The 23845-nt window shown below is 42.8% G+C and overlaps 1 protein-coding gene across 1 annotated transcript in view; it reads right to left on the reverse strand.

Annotated features, from left to right (window-relative positions):
* Window positions 1-23845, reverse strand: part of LOC141201442 (uncharacterized) — a 119730-nt gene that overhangs the window by 77618 nt on the left and 18267 nt on the right. The window contains exons 2-7 of the mRNA XM_073663436.1: window positions 15807-15956; window positions 15495-15677; window positions 15282-15405; window positions 15101-15198; window positions 8573-8663; window positions 6145-6873 (exon numbers count right to left, since the gene is read on the reverse strand). Coding sequence (XP_073519537.1) covers window positions 6145-6873; window positions 8573-8663; window positions 15101-15198; window positions 15282-15405; window positions 15495-15677; window positions 15807-15884 — 1303 coding nt within the window. The 5' untranslated portion in view covers window positions 15885-15956. The remainder of the gene's footprint in view (window positions 1-6144; window positions 6874-8572; window positions 8664-15100; window positions 15199-15281; window positions 15406-15494; window positions 15678-15806; window positions 15957-23845) is intronic.

Genomic DNA, 23845 nt, shown 5'->3' on the forward strand with positions numbered 1-23845 from the left:
TGGCAGGCACGGCTGGTATGCAGACAGGTGGGTACTGGCAGGCACGGCTGATATGCAGACAGGTGGGTACTGGCAGGCACGGCTGCTATGCAGACAGGTGGATACTGGCAGGCACGGCTGCTATGCAGACAGGTGGGTACTGGCAGGCACGGCTGGTATGCAGACAGGTGGGTACTGGCAGGTAGGAACGCAGGCAGGATAGGGACCAGTACAGACTGGGATACAGGAACAGAGCCACAGATGCGGCAGACAAGCAGAGCAGAGCAAAACCCGCAGATGCGGTAAATGAGCAGAGCAGAGCAAAACCCACAGGTGCGGTAAACAAGCAGAGCAGAGCAAAACCCGCAGGTGCGGTAGACAAGCAAAGCAGAGCAAAACCCGCAGGTGCGGTAGACAAGGAGAGCAGAGCAAAACCCGCAAGTGCGGTAGACAAACAGAGCAGAGCAAAACCCGCAGGTGCGGTAGACAAGCAGAGCAAATCCCACAGGTGCGGTAGACAAGCAGAGCAGAGCAAAACCCGCAGGTGCGGTAGACAAGCAGAGCAGAGCAAAACCCCCAGGTGCGGTAGACAAGCAGAGCAGAGCAAAACCCACAGGTGCGGTAGACAAGCAGAGCAGAGCAAAACCCGCAAGTGCGGTAGAAAAGCTAAGCAGAGCAAAACCCGCAGGTGCGGTAGACAAGCAGAGAGAGCAAAACCCGCAGGTGCGGTAGACAAGCAGAGCATAGCAAAACCACAGGTGCGGTAGACAAGCAGAGCAGAGTAAAACCCGCAGGTGCGGTAGACAAGCAGAGCAGATACACACAAGGGACTTACAATGAAGTAGCGAGTGGACAAGTAGCGGAAACAGACAAGATACAGGACAGGACCTGGCAACTCAGTTGCACAGAACACAAAAGTGTTGCTCAGGCACCTCCTACTGGGTGGAGGGGGTTTAAGTATCCAGTGACTCACAACAATAGGCTGGGGACCCATTAGGAGTGCGCACACAGTAACTACAAGAATCAGGCAGTAACCGCGCCGCCGCCCTAAGCAATCAGACAAGAGACATGCACACAGCAGGCACTGGAGCAAAGTGTGCAGCCTGGACTGATAGGTAAGATGGCGGTATTGCATGGTGGGAGATGGTAAGCCATGCCAGCACGCCGCCAGGTATGTTACAGTAGAGATCAGATGATCAAAACTTCAAGTAAAAAATACAGTATAAAGTGAAAAGCTATCTAACCCCTGCATGTGTGATACTCCCCAGACCCGTGTATCTAATCACATCATCATGCACGATACTACACAGACCGCTGTATCTAATCCCATCATCATGTGCGATGTTCCCCAGACCGGTGTATCTCATCCCATCATGTGCGTTGTTCCCCAGACCGATGTATCCAATTCCATCATCATGCGTTATACTCCCTATCGGCCTCCACAGAGTAGAATGCACTCCCCATCGGCCTCCACAGAGTAGAATGCACTGCCCATTGGCCTCTATACACTATAATGAACTCATTGTTCTCCCGCTACTCCGGTCTCTGTAGCGAGGGGCCCGCACATCTCAGCACAGTGGACTCCATGTAGTGACGTCATCGCCCCCGCTGTCAGTGCCTGCATCAGTGACGTAAGACGCAGAGGGGGATCGATGGGAGTGTCACACTCCCTCACTCAACATTGCTTTCAACTGTATCGGCAACAAGTCAATACAGTTCAATTTGTGAGGATGGGCAGGGGAACTGGAGATGGGCCCCTCCCCCTCAACCGGCTCACAGGCCCCACATCAGCCACATATGATACACTACATTGAGACCTGTATCTATTCCCAGCGTGTTACTCTAAGCGTATCTAATCACACACGATACACTCCGCATATCTAATCCCAGCTTATGATACAGCTATCAGCACCATCTAACAGAATCGGTGCTGCCAGCTGTCCTTAGTGACACTATACTCGTCAATATAACTGGCAGTCACCAACAAAATGGCTCCACACTGTGATCCTAAACTTCATCCTCTCTTATCCTGTTACAAACACCCAGAAGGGGAGGAGAGGAGCGACATCACACACAGAAGAGCAGATCCAGCCCCAATTTACTGCAGTCCGTAATGTGAGCTAGTTGTACACTAGGTTTTCATGTCAAATATCAGCAGCTGCTCCCCTTAGTGTTTAAAAGTGGAAATACCAAACCTTTTAAAATTATTTTTCATATTTTATTTAGTTAAAAACAAATGATAATATTTTTGAAAAAAATTAAAACATTAATACTTTACATTTTTTCAATTGTTGAAAAAAAAGTTTTGATGGCACCTTCCCTTTAAAGGATGAACTAATATAGTGTGTGGAGTGATAGTCGGCAGTAACCACTTCTTGTTTAGTAGATGAAGTTTCTCAGAGGTAAGATGTGTTTCTTGCAGACAAATCAAGGCAGGTTTTTCCATTTGAAGATACTGAAAGATCACCTGTCTTTTAACACTAGAAGAAAGACCCCTTACATTCCAGCTATTTGCACTGACCCCGCCATATTTAATGCAGTAGATATGTCGTTTCCAATATCCTATCAGCAGAGCATTTCCATTTTACATAGCTTGTTAAGCGCATATTACAAGATTGTCGACAATATAAAACATATCCAAAAAAATAAAAAAGACCTCCCCCTCTCTATAAAACCCCAACCATAATAGTCAAATATAAAACACCTTTCTCCGGGTGAGAGACTGGGCGAAGTATTTCCATAGCTGTCGCTTTTAAAGTAGAAAAAATGGCGGCTCAGTCACTGTTGAACATATGGGAGAATCCCACCTAGAACCTAAGCCCCCTTGGGGGATAATTCAACCCCAATTAGGCAAGAAAAATGTGATATAATCATAATAGAACCTGAAGAAAAAAACAACATTTGTAAAGAACTGTCCAACAAGCAGGGACACACTTCTTCCCATATACTTGCGAATCACTGTGTTTTTGAAGAATTAGGGTTTGTACCACAGGATCTTCAACTTTTAACATCTCAAATGTGATCCCGGCGTATTTGCCTCTCATTCATATTGAGCCAGTGAAGGGTTTATGAATCTTGAATAAAGTGCACAGTACCTCGGGCTACCACCCTTAACTTGGCAGGGTATATCATTGAATATCAGGATCTGGAGAAATTTATGGATGCTTCCCACGCTGCTGGTTCACTGAAAACATCAATTCAGAAAGGTTTATTAAATTGCTGTTTTTATTAAATGCGTTTAAAAGTGACAAGCACTTCTTCAGGAAACAACTACATACTGACAAAACTGTGCAAGACAGTGTAAAGGCTTGAGTTTTGAATTAAGGCTCCAAATCAACACATAACTGACTTGTGTCAAAGTTCACTGGATTGCGTGCATTTCAGTTATATAAAGAAATACCTCCAAAAAAATGTATAACAATTCATATACTACAAACCTATTCGACATGATTTAAAAATAATATATATATATATATATAAGTTCAAATGTTCGCTAAAATAAATGTATTTATTCACTTATTCTAATAGCAGGAGTTGGGCTAGAACCTATGTCTCTATAGGGAAAACCACTGTGTCCTGTGTTCTTTACTCATTAAGCAGCTATGTGTATTTAGGAATTAACAAAAGATTAAAAAGAAAAGCAAAAAAAAAAACTTGTAGTTCATTGTATGTCAAAAAAAAATCTTGCTTTATTTATTTTATTTAATATGTCTTTTGATGAGCTAAAATGCTCTTATCCGAATTCCTCTAAATGTTATTTTAGTTTATTATATTTGTTACAGTCCATTTGTCGTGTTTCATATGTCAGAATATTATTTTGTGGCATTATACTGATATGTGTGTCTTTTATCAATTACTGTATAATTTTATTAGAAGGAAAATAAATATCATTATAAATTAATTCCACGCTTCCTTTAATTAATTTGTTAAATGAGCACATTATGAGCTCGTTCTACAGCTTATAGGAGGGTTAAGGTTTCAAGCCTGATTATTAATTTCAGCCAGTTTTCAAAGAATTCAGTAGGAAAGGAGCCTTCTATTTTTTTCAGGCACACCAATAAGTGGTATATCTTTGAGCCTTGACCTATTTTCAAGATCATCTGTTTCTGCCAGCAGTGCTGATATTTGCTGTTCTGCAAGCCTGTTCTCATTGCTTTTATCGGCTATCTGGTCCTCAATGGCACTGACTTAGCCTTCCACTGCCCCTGCTCTATTTTCTGCAGTTTGAGTCATATACCTGCTGTCTCATCTTTAAGACCACCAAAATGTACATTGAAAGCAGAGAGAGAATTTACCACTGCAATGAAAACATCTTTTAAAGTAGGTTACTCAGGTACCTGTATGTCCCATTGGTGCAGGTTAGGCCGTGGAGCAGTGAGTATTGTGCCACATGCAATTTTGTGGTCTTTTCATCCCCTTCAAAGAGGCTGCCTCTCCCATCTCCTGCACACCCAACTCCTCCACTGGTAGCCCGTGCACAGGTGTGGGGTAGCTGTTATAAGGCCACTGTCACCTGCTGAGACCTGTGTTTCTGTGCAGGCAAATTGCTACAGCAAGGCCACCACTTCCCTCCTCCTCATCTCCCCTGCTCAATCTGTCTCCAGCGTGACAACCGTGGTGTCATCTTAGAGCTGAGAACCTGCTTCTCCCGCAGTCTTTATGTGGCTTTTCCTGGTCATTTTTTTCCCCTGGAGCAAACTACTTCCACACTCAGACAATTAACTGGTAGATGTATGCTGATTTTCAAGATGGTCATCAGGTCCTATATTGGATAAATAGCTAGATGCTCGGACGGAGCTCCTACATCTGCTTGTTCACATATGTCGTCAGGGTTGTTGCACACAAGTACTGCTGCTTTCTGTGTGAGTGGGATAGTCGTGCAAAAAAATATGGCTACAAAAAAAGGGACTGGCCTCTCCAACATTCACTTGAGCAAGGGAGTAAACTGTCCTGCATCCAGAAGTCGATGATCCACCTAGGCAATGGTGGTAACAAAATCTTATCAAGTTGGGCCTGATGAAGAACTTCGTAAAGGCTATGGATAAAAAGGTAAAAGCATTCATGAATTTGATTGATAACTTTCCAAGGTTAAGTGAAGCAAATATAAAAGAAGGAGTCTTTATTGGACTTCAGATTCGTAAGCTTCTTCAAGATGAGCAGTTTCTTCATTTGTTCCAGGGCAAGGAAAAGTCTGTATGGTTTACATTTACATTTGTGGTAACTAACTTTTTGGGAAACTCAAGAGCAGATACAGTAACTATGAAGAGTTGGTGTTATTTCTACTCAAAACATGTAAGGATCTTGGCTGTAACATGTCCTTAATGATTACAATATAAGAAATTAGACTTTTTTTCCACCAAACTGTGGAGTAGCGAGAGACGAGGATGGTGAGAAATGTAACGAAGATATTGCAACTATGGAAAAAAGATATCAAGGAAGATGAAATCCATCAATGCTTGCAGATTACTGTTGTATAATTTTAAGAGATGACCCGATACAGGAGTACAAGAAACAAGCAAAAAAACAGTTGTCACTGAATGAGGACTATTTTGTAGTGCAATTTCTGTAACTGTTTAAATTCGCAATAAGGTTTAGACAGGTTTTAGTTATTTGAATTGTTTCTAAGTTTTCTTTAAATATCAGAAAATTGGCATAACAAAATATTCTGCATCTGTATATTTATTGAAATAATAATGTTTCAAAGTACTGGAACTTTTATCATTAAATTATATGTAGCAGTAAAATGAAAAACTCATTGTCCAATTTGAATTCAGGAGGTCAAATTCATTAAGAAATGGCTAAGTTCATAACGGAACCTGACAACTTTTACAAATATGTAAAACAGTGTTACATGATCTGAAAGGTCCATGAGCTAGATTCTTCAGCTGCTCAGTCAAGACGCGCAGCCTCTGTACAGGTCCCAGTACCTTCCTCTCCTCTTCAGCACCAATCAGTTAGATAAGTGTGGGGCTTGAGGCGAGATCAATTCTCTCACTGATCAGGAAGGACACTCATTGTTCTCGGTCACAGGAAGCTACCTTCAGTCTATAGGACGCACTCACTTATTAGCATGATTTTTTCTTGCTAAAAGTGTGTCTTTTCAAGTAAAACATTTTCCACATTAAGGATATAAAAAAGGCTTCTCCCCTCTGTGACTTCTCTGATGTCTAACAAGAGCTGATTTCTGGTTAAAACATTTCCCACATTCTGAACAGGAAAAAGGCTTCTCTCCTGTGTGAGTTCTCTGGTGCTTAACGAGATTTGATTTCTCTGTAAAATATTTCCCACATTCTGAACATGAAAAAGGCTTCTCTCCTGTGTGAGTTCTCTGGTGCTTAACAAGATTTGATTTCCCTGTAAAACATTTCCCACATTCTGAACATGAAAAAGGTTTTTCCCCTGTGTGAGTTCTTTGATGTGTAACAAGATCTAATTCCTGGTTAAAACATTTCCCACATTCTGAACATGAAAAAGGCTTCTCCCCTGTGTGAGTTCTTTGGTGACTAAGAAAACTTGATTTCTTGTTAAAACATTTCATACACTTGAAACATGAAAATCTATTCTTTGCTGTGTGAATTTTTTGATGTTTAAGAAAAAACTTTTTGAGGGGAAAACTATTTCCATATTCTGACCGTGCAAATGGCTTCTTAGCTTTAGAAGCAGTTAGTTTTTTAATGCTTATTTTGTGACTTTGATTTTCCTTAGTAGTTGGTAATGAATCAGAAGATAGGACCTGTTTCAAAGGATCAAATGACACATCTTTGCTGTAAAGGGATGATGGTATATTTGGAGTAATAGCATTCCCTTCAATTGTATCCTGTGAGATCTCCAGCTCATCTGATTTGAAAATTGAAGATATCGGCTGTCCCTCTGATCTCCTAGTACAGTCATCTGCTAAGTAAAAAAATATATATTTGAATAAAATATTTTTGAAATTTATATTTTTGAACATTTCTACTTAAACTGTTAGTACAAATGGCAAGTTATGTAAAAATATGATTTATTCACCAAGACAATGACAGTTCACAGTCTAATAGAAAACCTCATAGCATGAACCAGTAGAGTTTGGTGTTCAACTGTTTATTCATTCTGCCTCCCAAACATGAAATATGCGAAAATTATACCAATAAAAATTTCTACTCATATCACAAAAAACAAGCCTCCACTCAGGTCCATAATCTGTCAACGGAAAAACAGAGGTTTCCACATCATTAGTGGCTCAAAAATGCCTGAAAAGCAACATGGCTTCCATAAACCAATCCAGCAAAATCAGCTCTTCCAAAATCAAATATGCTCCCTACTTAACTCAAATGGAAAGCACCACACCCTACTAAAGTTCACGCATAATGCCGGAAGCTGCCTGATACAGCCTTGTTCTCCGCTGGTTAAGTCTTCTGTGTTCAGCTTCCGTGTTGTGTATTTTCTTCTTAGTTTCTTCTTGTGATCCCAGCACGTTTACTGACTACTATTGTGTCTTCTGAATTTGTATTTTCTCTGCCCTTCTGGTTCTGATCCAGCAACCTGACTATTATTCTTGTCATGTCACACCACAGAACAGCAGGCAACACTAAGTCCAATCCTAAGGGTCTTTGTGTAAGTACAGATCCATGTAGAGGGGTTAAAGGGTGTAGGGCAAAACTTTGACTATAAACAATAACACATGTAATGAAAAGATCAAAAAAAAGAGAGAGAGAGAGAGAGAGTAACTAGTGGTGAAACCTCTCTGGGGTAATTAGAGTATGCTTCTTGGTAGCTCCTGGCAGAGTTGCACTTATTTATGGTAGACCATTGGAGCTACTTATGAGTCCTGACCAGAAGAGCAGAGAAAGTATTAGTGCTTCCCATTTAAGGATAAATTGTATCTAAATTCTTTAGGATTGATAATATTATTTATGTCGTGGAGTGAATACATGAAAACAGGGCTCGAGTCATGCCAACATATCTCCTGCAGGCATGAATACATTTTTTTACAGCCATCAGCCACTCACAGCTTAGAGATATGTCATGGCACAGGTGTAATGTTTTTTGTATACTTTTTGAAGTAATTTGGTTTAAAAAGAAATTGAAAAGTAACGGTAAAGGGAAACTCTGTTATCATACAGAAATTCATACTTGGCCCTCACTGAATGTTTAATATTGCCGATCATAAAAGCGAGGTTTGGCCAGAAAGACTGGACCTGGTATTGTAGGGACCATATGAGCACATTCAGCGCCACAGAAGGGAGAGAAGGTAGATTCATCCAATAAGATATCAGGGTTCTAGGAAGCCAATAGCATCATTACCCTCCACTTTCTCTTACATAATATTTTTCTTCAAGTGATTTTCTAACTTGTCAGCACTTTCTACATATGCTGTCATTTGGCTTGGTAGTTTACAGACCTGGGCAGGTGAGAGTTTGTAAGTTCTATAGAAAAGGAGTTTCAATGTCCAAAGTTATTTGAACAGTTTTTGGTGGAGGAGAATGTTTTGGTATAGATGCAAAATGGTGATCACACGATTGTGATACAGCTGGACTACATGACCGGTAAACCAGCCACAGCCTGTGACTGAGAAGAATCTGTGACTTCTCTGTATTTAGTGGTTATTACTCACCTGGGTAGTCATATGTAGGAATCTCCTCTTTACATCGCTCATCACCCCTCACATATGTCTCTGTAGTATTAATATGGGTCAGATCTTCACCCTGAAACAAATATTGTACAAGTCACAGACAGATGGAGAAGTCACATCTATGATCAGTAGTGATGAGCGAGTACTGTAATATTCGTAAATCGCTATACTCGTAACGAGTACTTTGTAATAATTGCGTATTCGTTCCGAATAGCGAGTACAATGTAAGTCAATGGGAAATGCGAGTAATTTTCTGCTAGACCCTATACAAAGGGGCCTGGGGGCCTGAGGAAAAGGCTGAAATGGATGGGAAAGTGATGAAACAGAATGAGAAGAGCCTGGAGAATGAGCCTGCATGCATTTCTGACTCACATATGGTTTCTGGGAATAAGTTTGTCGCAGTATTACACCACTTTTACAGACACACAAGAACAACTACCAAACCTAACCTAAATTGCATTTAACAGGTCAAAAAGGTTAAGAAACAGTTTTTCCTGCACAATCACTTGTATATAAGGCTAAATAAACCAGAGAAGCCAAAAAAATATCCCTTTTAGCCTTTGTTCACACATACTGCTGTGGCTTTTTTTTTCTTTTTACAATTGGGAGGGCCCTGACTTATACATTTTGTAGGTCCCTCTGTCATGAATCATTTTTCAGTTTGCTATTCCCCAGCACTTTACAAGCACAGGTAGAAAGCATCAGTAGGTATGTAGATCTTTGACCTGAGAGGCCTCAGGTGGCTCTGTAACATGCGATTTGGAGGGACAGCTGTTACTTAAGACATTTGGACGGTCCCTCCATCATTGACACTCAGATAGTGGAATACACATTCAATAGCAGTTTACAATGTGCCCATTGTAGCGTTGGGCTTGACCCTCCTCCTCCTCCTCCACCTCCACCACCATGTGATACTGCGGCCCTAAATTCAAATGTTTAAAGGCCTTGCAGTAGGCAGGAAAGCTGAGTTTTGTAAGAGCCCTCATGTGGCCCTGTAACATACATTTTGAAGTGCCCTACTCTAGAGATTTTGGAGGTTGCTCGTGTACATCTGAGAGTGCCCTCACTTGCTCATATTGTAGGGCCCTCACTGTATTATTTAACTCATTTAGGGGCAGAGACTACAGACAAAAAAACCAAGAGACGTGGAGTACTAGAAGGTAGCAGTGAGTACAGCCTGCGATCTTCAGGTATGGCTGAACTTAGTGAACCGGAAAAATAAAGCTGCACTAGTTAACTGGATGACGAGTTCAAATATATCACTTGTGCATGTGCAAGTCAATGGACAAAGGATATATGATGCTCCTCTCCAGGATGGGTTGGTGAAGCTTCTCCAAATGGCTCAGAAATTTTGATTGTCAATATTCCCCAGATTATATAGGAAGAGAAGACTTCTTGATATTGTACTACTTGGTCCAGTGCAGAATGTGCATCATACTTCCAAAAATTACTCCTGGGGGCTGTGTCATAGGTGCAGGGAGATTCCTTGACAAGGGCCTCCCTTGTCAAACATTATCTACGATGGAGTACTGTAGTAGTTGTGGCCCTCAATTCAAATTTTCAGAGGGCCATCAGTCGGTCATCAACAGTCAGTGTAAATTTCTATTGAATATGTATCCCCTATCTCAATCACAATGTGAGAAGGGCCTCCAACCTCCAATGACAAATATTAGTTTGGTAGGACCAATATACATTCCAGATTTGCCCACTGCACAATGTGCATAGGGTTTGTAAAAATTAGCCCTATGGGCTGAGTCATGGTTGATGCAGGAAGCCACCATTCCAAGGGTCTCCAATCACAAATCGTAGTTAGGCTGGAGAAGGAATACTGTCCTGGTTTGTCCACTGCACGATGTGCAAAGTTTGTAAAAATTAGCCCTATGGGCTGAGTCATGGTTGACGAAGCAAGGAATCTGTTTATGAGAAGGGGGTGACGTTAACAGCAGTAGCATGAATCTGCATTTTTGGGGAATTTAGGTTGGCTTGCTGTCATCTGGAGGGATTACAAACTGTGGAGATATCCAGTCCTTGTTGAATTAAATCAAAGTAAGTCTGTCTGCATTTTCCGTGGAGAGGCGTCTGAGCCTATCAGTGATGATTTCCCCAGCGGAACTGAAAACATGCTCAGACACCACACTAGCAGCAGGGCAGGCCAGCACCTCCAAGGCATATAAAGAGAGGTCGGGCCAAGTGTTCAGCTTAGACACTCAATAATTAAAGGGAACAGAAGCGTCAGAAAGGACACACGTATGGTCACTTAAAGTAACCCTTGACCATGTTCTGCAACTTATCCCTCCTTAGCATTTTTATAGGCACAGATAGCCCTTGCTGTTTTGTTGAAAATTGACCAATTTGGGCACATTTTCCCTCCACCTTCGTTGGAGCTGGTGTTCATGTCTCTCCCCATTATCCCTTGGTGTTGAAAAGAGCTGGTACCTCTGCCACCAGCATTATCTGAGGGTGATGTTTTCAGCAACTGATCTACAACGACCCTCTTAAACGATTCCATTGTACAACCCCTGGCAAAAATTATGGAATCACCGGGCTTGGAGGATGTTCATTCAGTTGTTTATTGTTGTTGAAAAAAAGAAGATCACAGACATGGCACAAAACTAAAGTAATTTCAAATGGCAACTTTAGGGCTTTAAGAAACACTAAAAGAAATCAAGATTAAAAATGTGGTACTCAGTAAGGGTAATTTTTTTCAGACCAAGCAGAGGGAAAAAATGATGGAATCTCCCTGTAAATTTTCATTTCCAAAACTAACACCTGCGTCAAATTAGATATGCTCGGGTGTCTGCATCTAAAAAGGAGTGATCACACCCTGGAGAGCTGTTGCACCAAGTGGACTGACATGAATCATGGCTCCAACACAAGAGATGTCAATTGAAACAAATGGGTGGATTGGACAACCTTTCAGGGTAGGATCTGATGTCCGTCAGGGCTGTCCTCTTAGCCCTTTGCTTTACGCCTTTGCAATTGAACCCTTCCTTAGAAGGATCGATTGTGGATCGTTGGAAGGGGTTCGGATGGGCAAGGCGGTGCCGGAGGCTATCTTGAGGGTAGTGGCCTACGTGGACGATGTCACCGTATTTGTTTCGTCGCAAGAGGAGGCAATGGTGGTGATGTCAGAAGTGGAGCGCTAATCGGAGGCATCCGGGTCCAAGGTCAACCAGGATAAGTGTGAAAATCTCTGGCTGGGAAGCGGAGATCCCGGGTTTGATCTTCTGGACACCCTCCCCGAACCCAAAGAACACGCCAAAGTCCTGTGCACTGAATTCGTCCAGGGTGATTACCCCATGAAAAACTGGGAAGGCAGAATCAAAGGTGTCGCCCAAAGAGTGGACCAATGGAAGGGTTGGTCTTTGAGCCTGAGGGAAAGGGTTGGCTTGTGCAAAGCTTTCCTGCTCCCCTTGCTAATCTACCTGGGCAGAATCTGTGTCTTGCCAAAGCCTCTCTGGACACGGGTCTACAGTCTGTTCTTCCAGATGCTATGGGGGAATAGACTGAACCTAGTCCAGCGGGAGGTCACTTACCGCACGAGGAGACTAGGGTGATTGGATATGGTGAACCCGGTTGTGTTCCTAGTGAACACCTTCTTGAAAGTTAACGTGGCAAACCTCTGGAAGGAGAGGGCTCCTCCATGGGTATTATCCTGCAAGGGATGGTTTCAGCCATCAATCTTCAGGGGGAAGATTGAAAGATCCTCGCACAGTGCATGGGCATCTCCCGGCTTATGTTACCCCGGTTCTAAAAATGATCCACCGGTGGGGTCTGGGAATATGGGAGGTGAGGTCCCTCCCGAGGAAACTCCTCTATAGGAAGGTCTTGCTTTCTCATTTTCAGAGTCCATTGGTCCTCAAGAACTGCCCAAGTCGGGATCTGGAGTTTGGGTTCAGTTTGTTAAATTCTAGCAGGATCCCCAAGAAGTACTGTGACTTGACTTGGCGCTGCTTCCAAGGTAAGCTGTGTGTAAGGGGCAATTTGAAGTACAGGAGCTCCGAGGACAGGAATTGCTCCCCCGTGAGGCTTGTGCTAACATGCTGGAAAGCATGGAGCACTTCCTGCTTTATTGTCCCTTTAATACAGAGGTGTACAACAGGGTGGGAGCTTCCATTGGTTGGCCACGGCAGGCTACTCTGTCCTATGCCGAGTGGGCCTATGGAGCGTTCGGAGACCTTGGGAGAAGGGACCGAACCACTTTATTCATACTAAGTGTGGTCAGGTATTTCATGTGGAACGCACATGTTTTAGTTTCGACGCAGAGTAAAATCCTAAGTGCAGATGAAGTTTGTAGGAACATCCTAGGTGACCTGGTGAAGGTACGTTCTCAGGAGTATGAAAGACTGGCTGCCCGGAGGGCGGCCCCTCTCTGGAGGGGCTTTTCCTTCAGGGTGCCTTAGTCCGGTAGTACTCCTATATCCAGGTGGTGGGCTGATGTCTTTTGTTTTGTATTTAAGTCTCCTGAATAGGTTTCCAAGCATCGAACATGAGCCTTGGATGGTGAGCATGTAGATTGCCTTTGCCCTGGCCTCTGCTCAACTTGGTATGGCAGATGCTACAGCCTATAATGTTTTTCTCTGAAGGACTTTCAGAAAAAAAAATTCCACACAGCAGCTGAACGCCCCTTTGCCCTGACTTGGCGCACAGAGGGGGTGCTCTTGGGAACAGATGACCCAGTTCTCACTCAGGGCAAACCACGACCCGTTGGTGCCTATGTTGGTGCTACATATCCATCTTCCTCTGTGTTTCTGCCATGGCTATGCATGCCAACGGTCCAGCTCGAATCAGTGGACTCATCATCGACTACCTCGTCTTCCATCTTATCCTCCTTCCCAGTTGACATTGTAGGCTGACCTGATAGCAACTGTGTCTCATCGTCAGCCTCCACCTCTGGAGGCAAAAAATGATGTTCCGCCAAGTGTCTTTCTTCTGGCCATAGGTCCTCAAATACATAAGCATCAAGGCACGCCACCTCCTCTTGTCCCTCTTCAATGCTGCACAGAGCCAACCAAAGGATACGTACCAAACAGATCCTCGGAGTGGCCAAGTTTGGGGTCATATGTCTCATGTTGACTGATAATGGTTGGAGGAAGGAGAACCAGCTTCAGGATTGGATGGGCCAGCCTTCTGTATCCACAGTAGACTGTGTGGTCGTGGAAGATTTGTTGCTGCTTGACAAATGCGTAGAGACCTTGTCTGCTATCCAAGACAAAATCTGCTCCCACTCTTGTGGCTTCCACACACGTTTACGTTCCAGACCGGAAAATTTTTCCAGGAACATAGTGGATGAATCAAGCTTCTTCTGACCTGACACAGACTGAGTGCCTTCTCACGCACAACTGACACGTACCTTAACAAGTCTTTTTGGCATTTTGGGTTTTGTTGACAGAATTTCAGATGTTGATGGCACAAGTCAAGCTAGCTGTCACAGCCAAAATAGTGGTTAAAATGGCCTGGTGCGTGCTTTGTAGCAGGCAGTAGGAAATGTTTGGACTACTGCTTTGTGTATGGCACTCAATGATTGTTTAAGTGGACTAATATGGACAGAAGGCAGGCTGACACCCCAAAAATAGTGGTTAAAATGGCCTGGTGCGTGCTTTGTAGCAGGCAGTAACAAATATTTGGACTACTGCTTTGTGTAGGGCACAAAACACTATTTTTAAGTGGACTAATATGGACAGAAGGTAGGCTCTGACCCCTAAAACAGCAGGGAAAATAGACCGATGCTAAAAAAAAAGGCAGCACAAAATGCTACTTCTGTGTGTGATGGCAAAATATTGCTTTGCCTCTGACAAGAGCTGTTTTAATATGGACACTGGAAGAACACTACCTAATACACTTCCTACCTAATACACAATCTCTCCCTCCTTGTACTCTGACTTTGTTGTGTGTCTTCAGCTCTGAAAAGAGCTATTTTTTGATGGTATTATGGAGCTAGAGCTAATGAGCGGCTCCTTTAAACACAGAACTAGTATACACTGCAGGTAGCCCTTAAAAGGGCTTTTGTTTTATCAAGAGGCCTAAACACTCTCCCTAGCAGCTCAGCGATCTCTCCCTATGCTTATAGAATGCAGGCTCCAGACGCAATGTGCACAAAATGGCGACGACAGGGCTTAAATAGACCCTATGAGGCTGGGTGGCCAGCCAATCACAGTAATGCCACAACCAAGATGTCTGAAAAATTACTGTGATTGGTTTTAAAGCCCAGCATGTTTAGTGGCTGCAAAGGAGGCGCCAAAACTGCAGGGCGGGACATTCGAATATAGCGAGGCGAGTACACAAATACTCGCAATATAACAAGTACCTGAATACCGTACTATCCGTGCGAATATTAATGAATACACTCACTCATCACTAATGATCAGCTCTAATCCAGCCATCTCCCCCATTCTCATTATACAAGTATAAACCATATAATTCTGGTGGATAAAACAAGACCGAACACAAGCCCTTCACAGCCATATACACATCACAGGAGAGATCTCATGACACCTTATCTCCATGTACCTGATGATCCTGAGGAATATTGTGATCTTCTTGTTTACAGTCCTGAGGAAGAAGAGGACGTGGACATCTCTCTGGTGTTGTCCTCTTACTGGATAGATCTAGAGGAAGCACATACAGGGACTGAATTCATTCTTTACATATAGACAATTATAGGCCATGTGTATTCAGTCCTGTCTATTACCTGGTGATGTGAGGGGCTGGGGAACCTCCATCATGACATCCTTGTACAGATCTTTGTGTTCTTCTAAATACTTCCACTCCTCCATGGAGAAATAGACAGCGACATCCTGACATCTTATAGGAACCTGACACACACAATGATAGAGTTATACCCCCAATCCCTTCATAGCTTTACTATAAAATGTTCCAGCATTCTCATTCCTAGCAGTGTCACCTCTCCAGTCAGCAGCTCAATCATCTTGTAGGTGAGATCTAGGATCTTCTGGTCATTGATGTCCTCATCTATCAGGTGGTGAGGTGGAAGCTCCGTGATTGGGCTCAGGGTTCTTCCCCACCATCCCTCAGACAAAGGGTCCTGACAGCGCTCACTAGAGGTCTTCTTCACTACTGTGTAATCCTGATTACGGAGAGACACATTCATAAATCTCACTACAGATATTTCCAGAGTCCTCACCTCTCCAGTTCTGTCCATCTGTTATTCCCATAGATAAGAATGATATAATGTGACGTCATCAGAATCTCTCACCTCTCCAGTAAGCCGGAAGAGGATCTCTAGGGTGAGGAGTAATATTTTCTCAGCCATCTTGTCTGTGTCCATATTCATCTTTAATGCGTAATTCAGGAAAATTCTCCTCTATAGAAGATATTCACTGAGAGGATTCGATATTGTAGAGACCTGAATGAGAAGTTGAGCAGATGTAACATCATAAAAACACTGTGTAATAATACAATTACTGGACATATTAAGGGAAACATTTGAGGAGATTTATGTTTTACAGTATCTAGTTTTTTTCTTTACATCTACTAATAAAGCCTATATATTTTAGGCCACAGACAACAAGCAGTTTCTTTCTCATAGACTCATCTTCCTTATTGCTAATTCTCATCTCATTTACCAACACTGGAATCGGCATTAGCAATACTGCAGGAGATACTGATTGAGCGTCACATGAGAAATAACTACTTTATGATGAAGACGAAATCTTCATCTTCCACTACGGCTCTATAAACGTATTTGGCCAGAGTCAGTCACTGACTACATCACCACCGCCGCCTATATGTTTCCCGTCTTCACCGGATTGTCATCTTCTATCAAGTTAGATCTCAGGTCTGATTCACACTTAGAAGTTTGAGGCATTTATAAAAGCTTGTTTGTAAGACCACAAAGACAGGAGTTATTTGATACCAACATTTCCATGTACAGTGTTTTATGGGGTTTCAAAACAAAGTGTGAATCTCAAATTGAAATCATTGTTGTTGAGATTTTGTGTAAATTTCATAGCCTCCTCCTGTGTGCCTCCCCACATCAGGAGGAGGTTGTCGATAAATCGACCGTACCATACGTTTTTTTTGGGCTATAAATTTTGCTCTCATGGTAAATGTGTTGCTCCTCCCTTTTGGACATTAATCCAATGACGGTGAAAATTTGCTGCCCATACTTACTTCCCTCTTTTGTAAAAAATAAGTTAGTAACATGGTTTTTAAGGTTGAAGGAAGACTAAGTCCATCTAGTTCAACCCATAGCCTAACATGTTGATCCAGAGGAAGGCAAAAAAAAACCATGTGGCAAACACTAAGCTCCACATTGGGGAAAAAAAATTCCTTCCCGACTCCATACGACAATCAGACTAGTTCCCTGGATCAACGCCCTATCAAGGAATCTAGTATATATAACCTGTAATATTATACTTTTCAAGAAAGGCATCCATGCCCTTCTTAAATTTTAATAGTGAATCACTCATTACATCACTGCTCTTACAGTAAAGAATCCCCGTCTGTGATTATGATTAAACCTTCTTTCCTCCAGACGTAGAAGATGCCCCCTTGTCCCCGTCTCTGGCCTCAGAGTAAAAAGATCAGTAGAAAGGTCTTTGTACTGTCCCTTCATATACTTGTACATAGTAATAAGATCACCCCTAAGCCTTCTTTTTTCCACACTAAATAACCCCAAGTGTAATAACCTGTCTTGGTATTGCAGTCCTCTAATAACCTTGGTCGCTCTTCTCTGCTCCCGCTCTAGTTCAGCTATGTCTTTCTTATACACCGGAGACCAAAACTGTACACAGTATTCTAAGTGTGGTCGCACTAATGACTTGTATAGAGGTAAAATTATGTTCTCCTCATGAGTATCTATGCCTCTTTTAATGCATCCCATTATTTTATTTGCCTTTGCAGCAGCTGCCTGACACTGGCCACTAAACGTAAGCTTGTCGTCCACCAATACACCCAGGTCTTTTTCAGTTACAGTTTTGCCCAGTGTGTTACAATTAAGCATATAATTATACATTTTATTTCCACTGCCCAAGTGCATTACCTTACATTTATCCCCATTAAAGCTCATTTGCCATTTATCAGCCCAAGCTTCTAGTTTACATAGATCCTCCTGTAATATAAAATTGTCCTCCTCTGTATTGATTACCCTGCAGAGTTTAGTGTCATCTTCAAATATTGAAATATTACTCTGTATGCCCCCTACAAGGTCGTTAATAAATATGTTAAAAAGAAGGGGGCCCAATACTGACCCCTGTGGTACCCCACTGTTAACTGAGACCCAGTCTGAGTGTTTTCCATTAATAACCACCCTTTGTTTCCTATCACTGAGCCAATTCTTAACCCACATACATATATTTTCCCCTATCCCCATTGTTCTCATTTTATGTATCAACCTTTTGTGTGGAACCGTATCAAAAGCTTTTAAAAAGTCCATATACACAACATCCACTGCATTTAATTGGTTCAGTCCAGAACTTGCCTCCTCATAAAAACTGATCAGATTAGTTTGACAGGAACGGTCCCTCGTAAACCCATGTTGATATTGGGTCATGAGGTTATTCTTCTTCAGATACTCTAGTATAGCATCTCTTAGGAAACCCTCCAGGATTTTACCCACAGTAGAGGTCAAGCTTACTGGCCTATAATTTCCAAGTTCAGTTTTTGTTCCCTTTTTGAATATTGGCACCACATTTGCTATACGACAGTCCGGTGGTACAAACCCTGTTATTATGGAATCTTTAAAGATTAAAAATAATGGTCTATCTATGACGTTACTTAATTCCTGCAGTACTCGCGGGTGTATCCCATCCGGGCCCAGGGATTTGTCAACTTTAGTGATTTTTAGACGCCGCCGTACTTTCTGATGGGTTAAGCAAGTGACATTTAATGGAGAATTTTTGTTATCACTAATCATGTTTTCTGTCATGCGATTTTCTTGTGTAAATACGGTTGAAAAAAAATCATTTAGCATATTGGCTTTTTCCTCATCCTCATCCACCATTTCACCCAGACTATTTTTAAGGGGGCCAACACTATCATTTTTTACTATTTATGTAATTAAAGAATATTTTGGGGTTATTTTTACTTTCTCTGGCAATGATTCTCTCTGCCTCAATCTTTGCTGCCTTGATTTGCTTTTTTACATAATTTATTTAATTTTCTATATTTATTTAATGCCTCATCACTACCTACTTGCTTTAGTTCCCTAAATGCTTTATTTTTGTCACTTATTGCGCCCCTTACAGCTCTATTTAGCCATAGTGGTTTCCTCCTATTTCTAGCATGTTTATTCCCAAAGGGTATATATTGTGCACAGGTCCTATTCAGGATGTTAATAAATGTCTCCCATTTGCTTTGTGTAGTTTTATGTTTCAGGATATCGTCCCAGTTTATTGCACTAAGATCATCTCTCAACCGTTGGAAATTGGCCTTCCTGAAGTTTAGTGTCCTTGAAACCTCTCTACTACACATCTTATTAAAGGTTACATGAAAATGTATTATTTTGTGATCACTATTACCCAAGTGACCCCCAACTCGTATATTTGATATGCGGTCTGGCCTGTTGGTTAATATTAGGTCTAGCAGTACCCCCCTTCTTGTTGGGTCCTGAACCAGTTGTGAAAGGTAATGGTCTCTCATAGTTGTCAAAAACCTATTACCTTTGCTTGAACTACATGTTTCTATCCCCCAATGTATTTCAGGATAATTGAAGTCTCCCATAATAATGACTTCTCCTTGAGTCGCTGCTTCATCTATTTGCTTTACGAGGATATTCTCCGCTACTTCCATTCTTTTTGGAGACTTATAACAAACCCCTATCAGTAATTTATTATTTTTTCCCCCTCCCCTTATCTTCACCCACAGGGACTCTACATTTTCATTAGATTCACCTGTATCCTCCCGCAAGACGAATTTTAAGGATGATTTTACATATAAACACCCCCCCCCATCGCTTGTTTGTACGGTCATTTCTGAACAGACTATAGCCCTGTAAATTAACTGCCCAGTCATGGCTCTCGTCCACGTCTTAGATATCCCTACCATGTCATAATTATTTTCCAACAAAATTAATTCTAATTCCTCCATTTTGTTGATGAGGCTTCTGGCATTAGTGTACATTCATTTTATGTATCTCTCTGTACCTCTATTCCTTCTTACTTTATTGACTGTTCTAACCCCACCCCCAATTTCTTTATTTGTGCCCAGGTCACTATCTGCACTATCTTACCCACCTATAAAATGAATACCCCCCCCAATCCCCAGTTTAAACACTCCTCCAACCTTCTAGCCATTTTCTCCCCCAGCACAGCTGCACCCTCCCCACTGAGGTGCAGCCGGTCCCTAGCGAAGAGTCTGTAGCCAACTGTGAAGTCGGCCAAGTTCTCCAGGAACCCAAATCCCTCCTTCCTACACCAGTTCTTGAGCCACTTATTTATCTCCCTAATCTCCCGTTGCCTCTCTGGCGTGGCACGTGGTACCGGTAGTATTTCAGAGAATACCACCTTGGAGGTCCTTCCTTTCAGCTTGCAGCCTAATTCCCTGAAATCATCTTTAAGGACCTTCCACCTACCTTTAACTTTGTCATTTGTGCCAATGTGCACCATGACTGCTGGGTCCTCACCAGCCCCTCCCAGTAATCTGTCAACCCGATCAGCGATGTGCCGGACTCGAGCGCCAGGTAGGCAGCACACTGTTCGACGATCCCTGTCTTTGTGACAGATTGCCCTGTCTGTTCCCCTAATAATTGAGTCCCCCACTACCAGCACCTGCATGGCCTGCCCTGCTCTCCCATTTTCCTCTTTACTGGAGCTGACACTCCTCCGGCTTTCAGGGGACATGCCTTGCTGCAGCAGTGCTACCCCTGGACCGTCACTCCCCTCATCTGCCAACTTTGCAAACTTATTGGGGTGTGCCAGATCAGGACTAGCCTCCCTGGCACTCTTCCCTCTACCCCCACTTCTGTCACCCAACTAACAGCCTCACTGTCCTGCAGCTCCCGACTACCACCCTACCCCACATCTACCCCAGTGAGCTGCTGCTCAGTGAGCAGCAGACTCCTTTCCATATTGACAAATTGATTGTCAAAGCAGAAATAATTATGATTTAGAAGAAATGTAACTGACATGATAATGAAATCTTTTATTTCTACTGTATACGTGCTATAGGTATCCAAGTGATAGCTCAGGCTAGTTAATGCTACACTGTGTGGTATGGATGAGTATAGAGAAACACACGTGGTCAAAATTGTTAGTACTCCTCGTTTAACCCCGTACTGGCCAGGGGCATATTAGTACGCCCCAGGCCATCACCCCCGGTTCATCACGGGCTCCGGCACTGAGCCCGCACCGAACCGGGCACATTTCATCTGATTCTTACAGCTGACATGTGCCCGCAACAGCCTGGGTGGAATCTCGATCCACCCGCGGCTGTTAACCAGTTAAATGCTGCTGTCAATCTCTGACAGTTGCATTTAACAGGGCCGCGCCGGAAGTGTGTCACTTACCCCGCCCATTGGTGACCCCGTCATGTGATCGCAGGTCACTGATGGGTGGGCATGGCAACCCGGGGTCTGCAGCAGACCCCAGTGGTTGTCATGAAAAGATTGCTATGAGCGCCACCTAGTGGTCGGCGCTAATAGCACAGGAGCATTTCGGCTACATAGAGGTGATCTGCTCATCGCCTCTATGTAGCAGAGGCAATCAGACAGTTGCTGCTTCTAGTCTCCTATGGAGACTATAGAAGCAAGCAAAAAGTGTAGAAAAATGTTTTTAAAAATATTAAAAAATGTAAAAAATATAAAAAGTTCCAACAATCTTGAAGGAGTTCCCAGAGATGCTTAGCACTTGTTGGCCCTTTTGCCTTAACTCTGCGGTCCAGCTCACCCCAAACCATCTCGATTGGGTTCAGGTCTGGTGACTGTGGAGGCCAGGTCATCTGGCGTAGCTCCCCATCACTCTCCTTGGTCAAATAGCCCTTACACAGCTTGGAAGTGTGTTTGGGGTCATTGTCCTATTGAAAAATAAATGATGGTCCAACTAAACGCAAACTGGATGGAATAGCATGCCGCTGCAAGATGCTGTGGTAGCCATGCTGGTTCAGTATGCCTTCAATTTTGAATAAATCCCCAACAGTGTCACCAGCAAAGCACCCCCACGCCATCACACCTCCTCCTCCATGCTTCACGGTGGGAACCAGGCATGTAGAGTCCATCCGTTCACCTTTTCTGCGTCGCACAAAGACACCGTGGTTGGAACCAAAGATCTCAAATTTGGACTCATCAGACCAAAGCACAGATTTCCACTGGTCTAATGTCCATTCCTTGTGTTCATTAGCCCAAACAAGTCTTTTCTGCTTGTTGTCTGTCCTTAGCAGTGGTTTCCTAGCAGCTATTTTACCATGAAGGCCTGCTGCACAAAGTCTCCTCTTAATAGTTGTTCTAGAGATTTTGTCTGCTGCTAGAACTCTGTGTGGCATTGACCTGGTCTCTAATCTGAGCTGCTGTTAACCTGCGATTTCTGAGGCTGGTGACTCGGATAAACTTATCCTCAGAAGCAGAGGTGACTCTTGGTTTTCCTTTCCTGGGGCGGTCCTCATGTGAGCCAGTTTCTTTGTAGGGCTTGATGGTTTTTGCAACTGTACTTGGGGACACATTCAAAGTTTGCCCAATTTTTCGGACTAACTGACCTTCATTTCTTAAAGTAATGATGGCCACTCATTTTTCTTTACTTAGAATTTGTATTATGGCAAGAAAAAAGCAGCTAACAGTCTATTCAGTAGGACTATCAGCTGTGTATCCACCAGACTTCTGCACAACACAACTGATGGTCCCAACCCCATTTATAAGGCAAGAAATCCCACTTATTAAACCTGACAGGGCACACCTGTGAAGTGAAAACCATTTCCGGTGACTACCTCTTGAAGCTCATCAAGAGAATGCCAAGAATGTGCAAAGCAGTCATCAAAGCAAAAGGTGGCTACTTTGAAGAACCTAGAATATAAGACATATTTTCAGTTGTTTCACACTTTTTTGTTAAGTATATAATTCCACATGTGTTAATTCATAGTTTTGATGCCTTCAGTGTGTACTCATGAAAATACAGAAAAATCTTTAAATGAGAAGGTGTGTCTAAACTTTTGGTCTGTACTATATTATATATATATATATATATATATATATACACATACACACACACACTTTTGTACTTGGCAGGTCCACATCAGATGTTAAGGAGATGAATGGGAGAGACAAAAGTCCAAAACTAAACTTTTCAATACTTTATGAATGCTTCTTCAGCATTATGCAGAGTCAGGAACTTTCCGGTTACATGTAAAAGTATATAACTTTTGTTACAAGCCACAACAGTCCAGTAAACTATTATGGGAAGGCCCATCATCACCTGTGGGGATCATACGGGTTGAGATGTGTCGCTACGGCCCCTCAGAGCTACTCTCAGCTCCCAGTTGGTTTGTGAGGACCTCGCTGGCTGAGGTGCATAGGTACAACTCCTCACTAGTACTGTCAAAGTCTATTTGATGAGGGCCACATACTCCTTCTATGGCACTGCATCTTCAGTTCTCCAGAGGTGTTTGGCGACACTTTGGCTTCCTCACTAGTATATACAATTTTTGCTTAAGATAAGGAATCCTTCTTTAACTTAATCTCCTTTAATTAGGCCTACTGTCTACTCAGGGCAAAGTTCTGTACTATCTAAGTAGACCTCCTGGCCTGAGCTTAGGACCTTGACCTGCTCTTGGTCTCCGCTATGCTCCCTGCCTGGAATCCAGATTCCCACTGCCATTATATATTTGCTTTCTTTTAGAACACACTATTTGATGTCTCCCTCCTGGCACACAACACCCTGCAACCAGATGGACTGAAGGTCTGTATTTCTCACGTACTTATCCCTATCTTACTCATCACCAGGAAATTGTTCTCCTGTGTACCCATCTAGCTCAGAATGAGGGCTCTCAGACAGTATGATTTCCTGCACAATTTCTGATATTAAAACACACACTACAAATCCAACCCAGTTCCTGAGGTGTGCTGCTCCGGTCTGTCCATTGTGAGTACTGAGTCTCCATACTGCAGGTGTGATGTAGTGAAGCCATTGTGCCTGCAGTGTATGGAGTCTTAGACTCACAGGCGAAGGATGAATGGTGGATCAGTGAACTTTCGACTCCCTGATTCACTATTTATCCAATGGTATCACTGTCATGGGAATGTGGAGATCACTGAAATTGTGAAGATGGGTAAAGAGAGTGTGCTCGGTGGCGAGCCCTCTCAATTCGTGG

Source organism: Phyllobates terribilis, unplaced genomic scaffold (assembly GCF_046119375.1).
Source record: "Phyllobates terribilis strain yellow unplaced genomic scaffold, ASM4611937v1 Scaffold_115__1_contigs__length_5345438, whole genome shotgun sequence".
Taxonomy (NCBI): Eukaryota; Metazoa; Chordata; class Amphibia; order Anura; family Dendrobatidae; genus Phyllobates; species Phyllobates terribilis.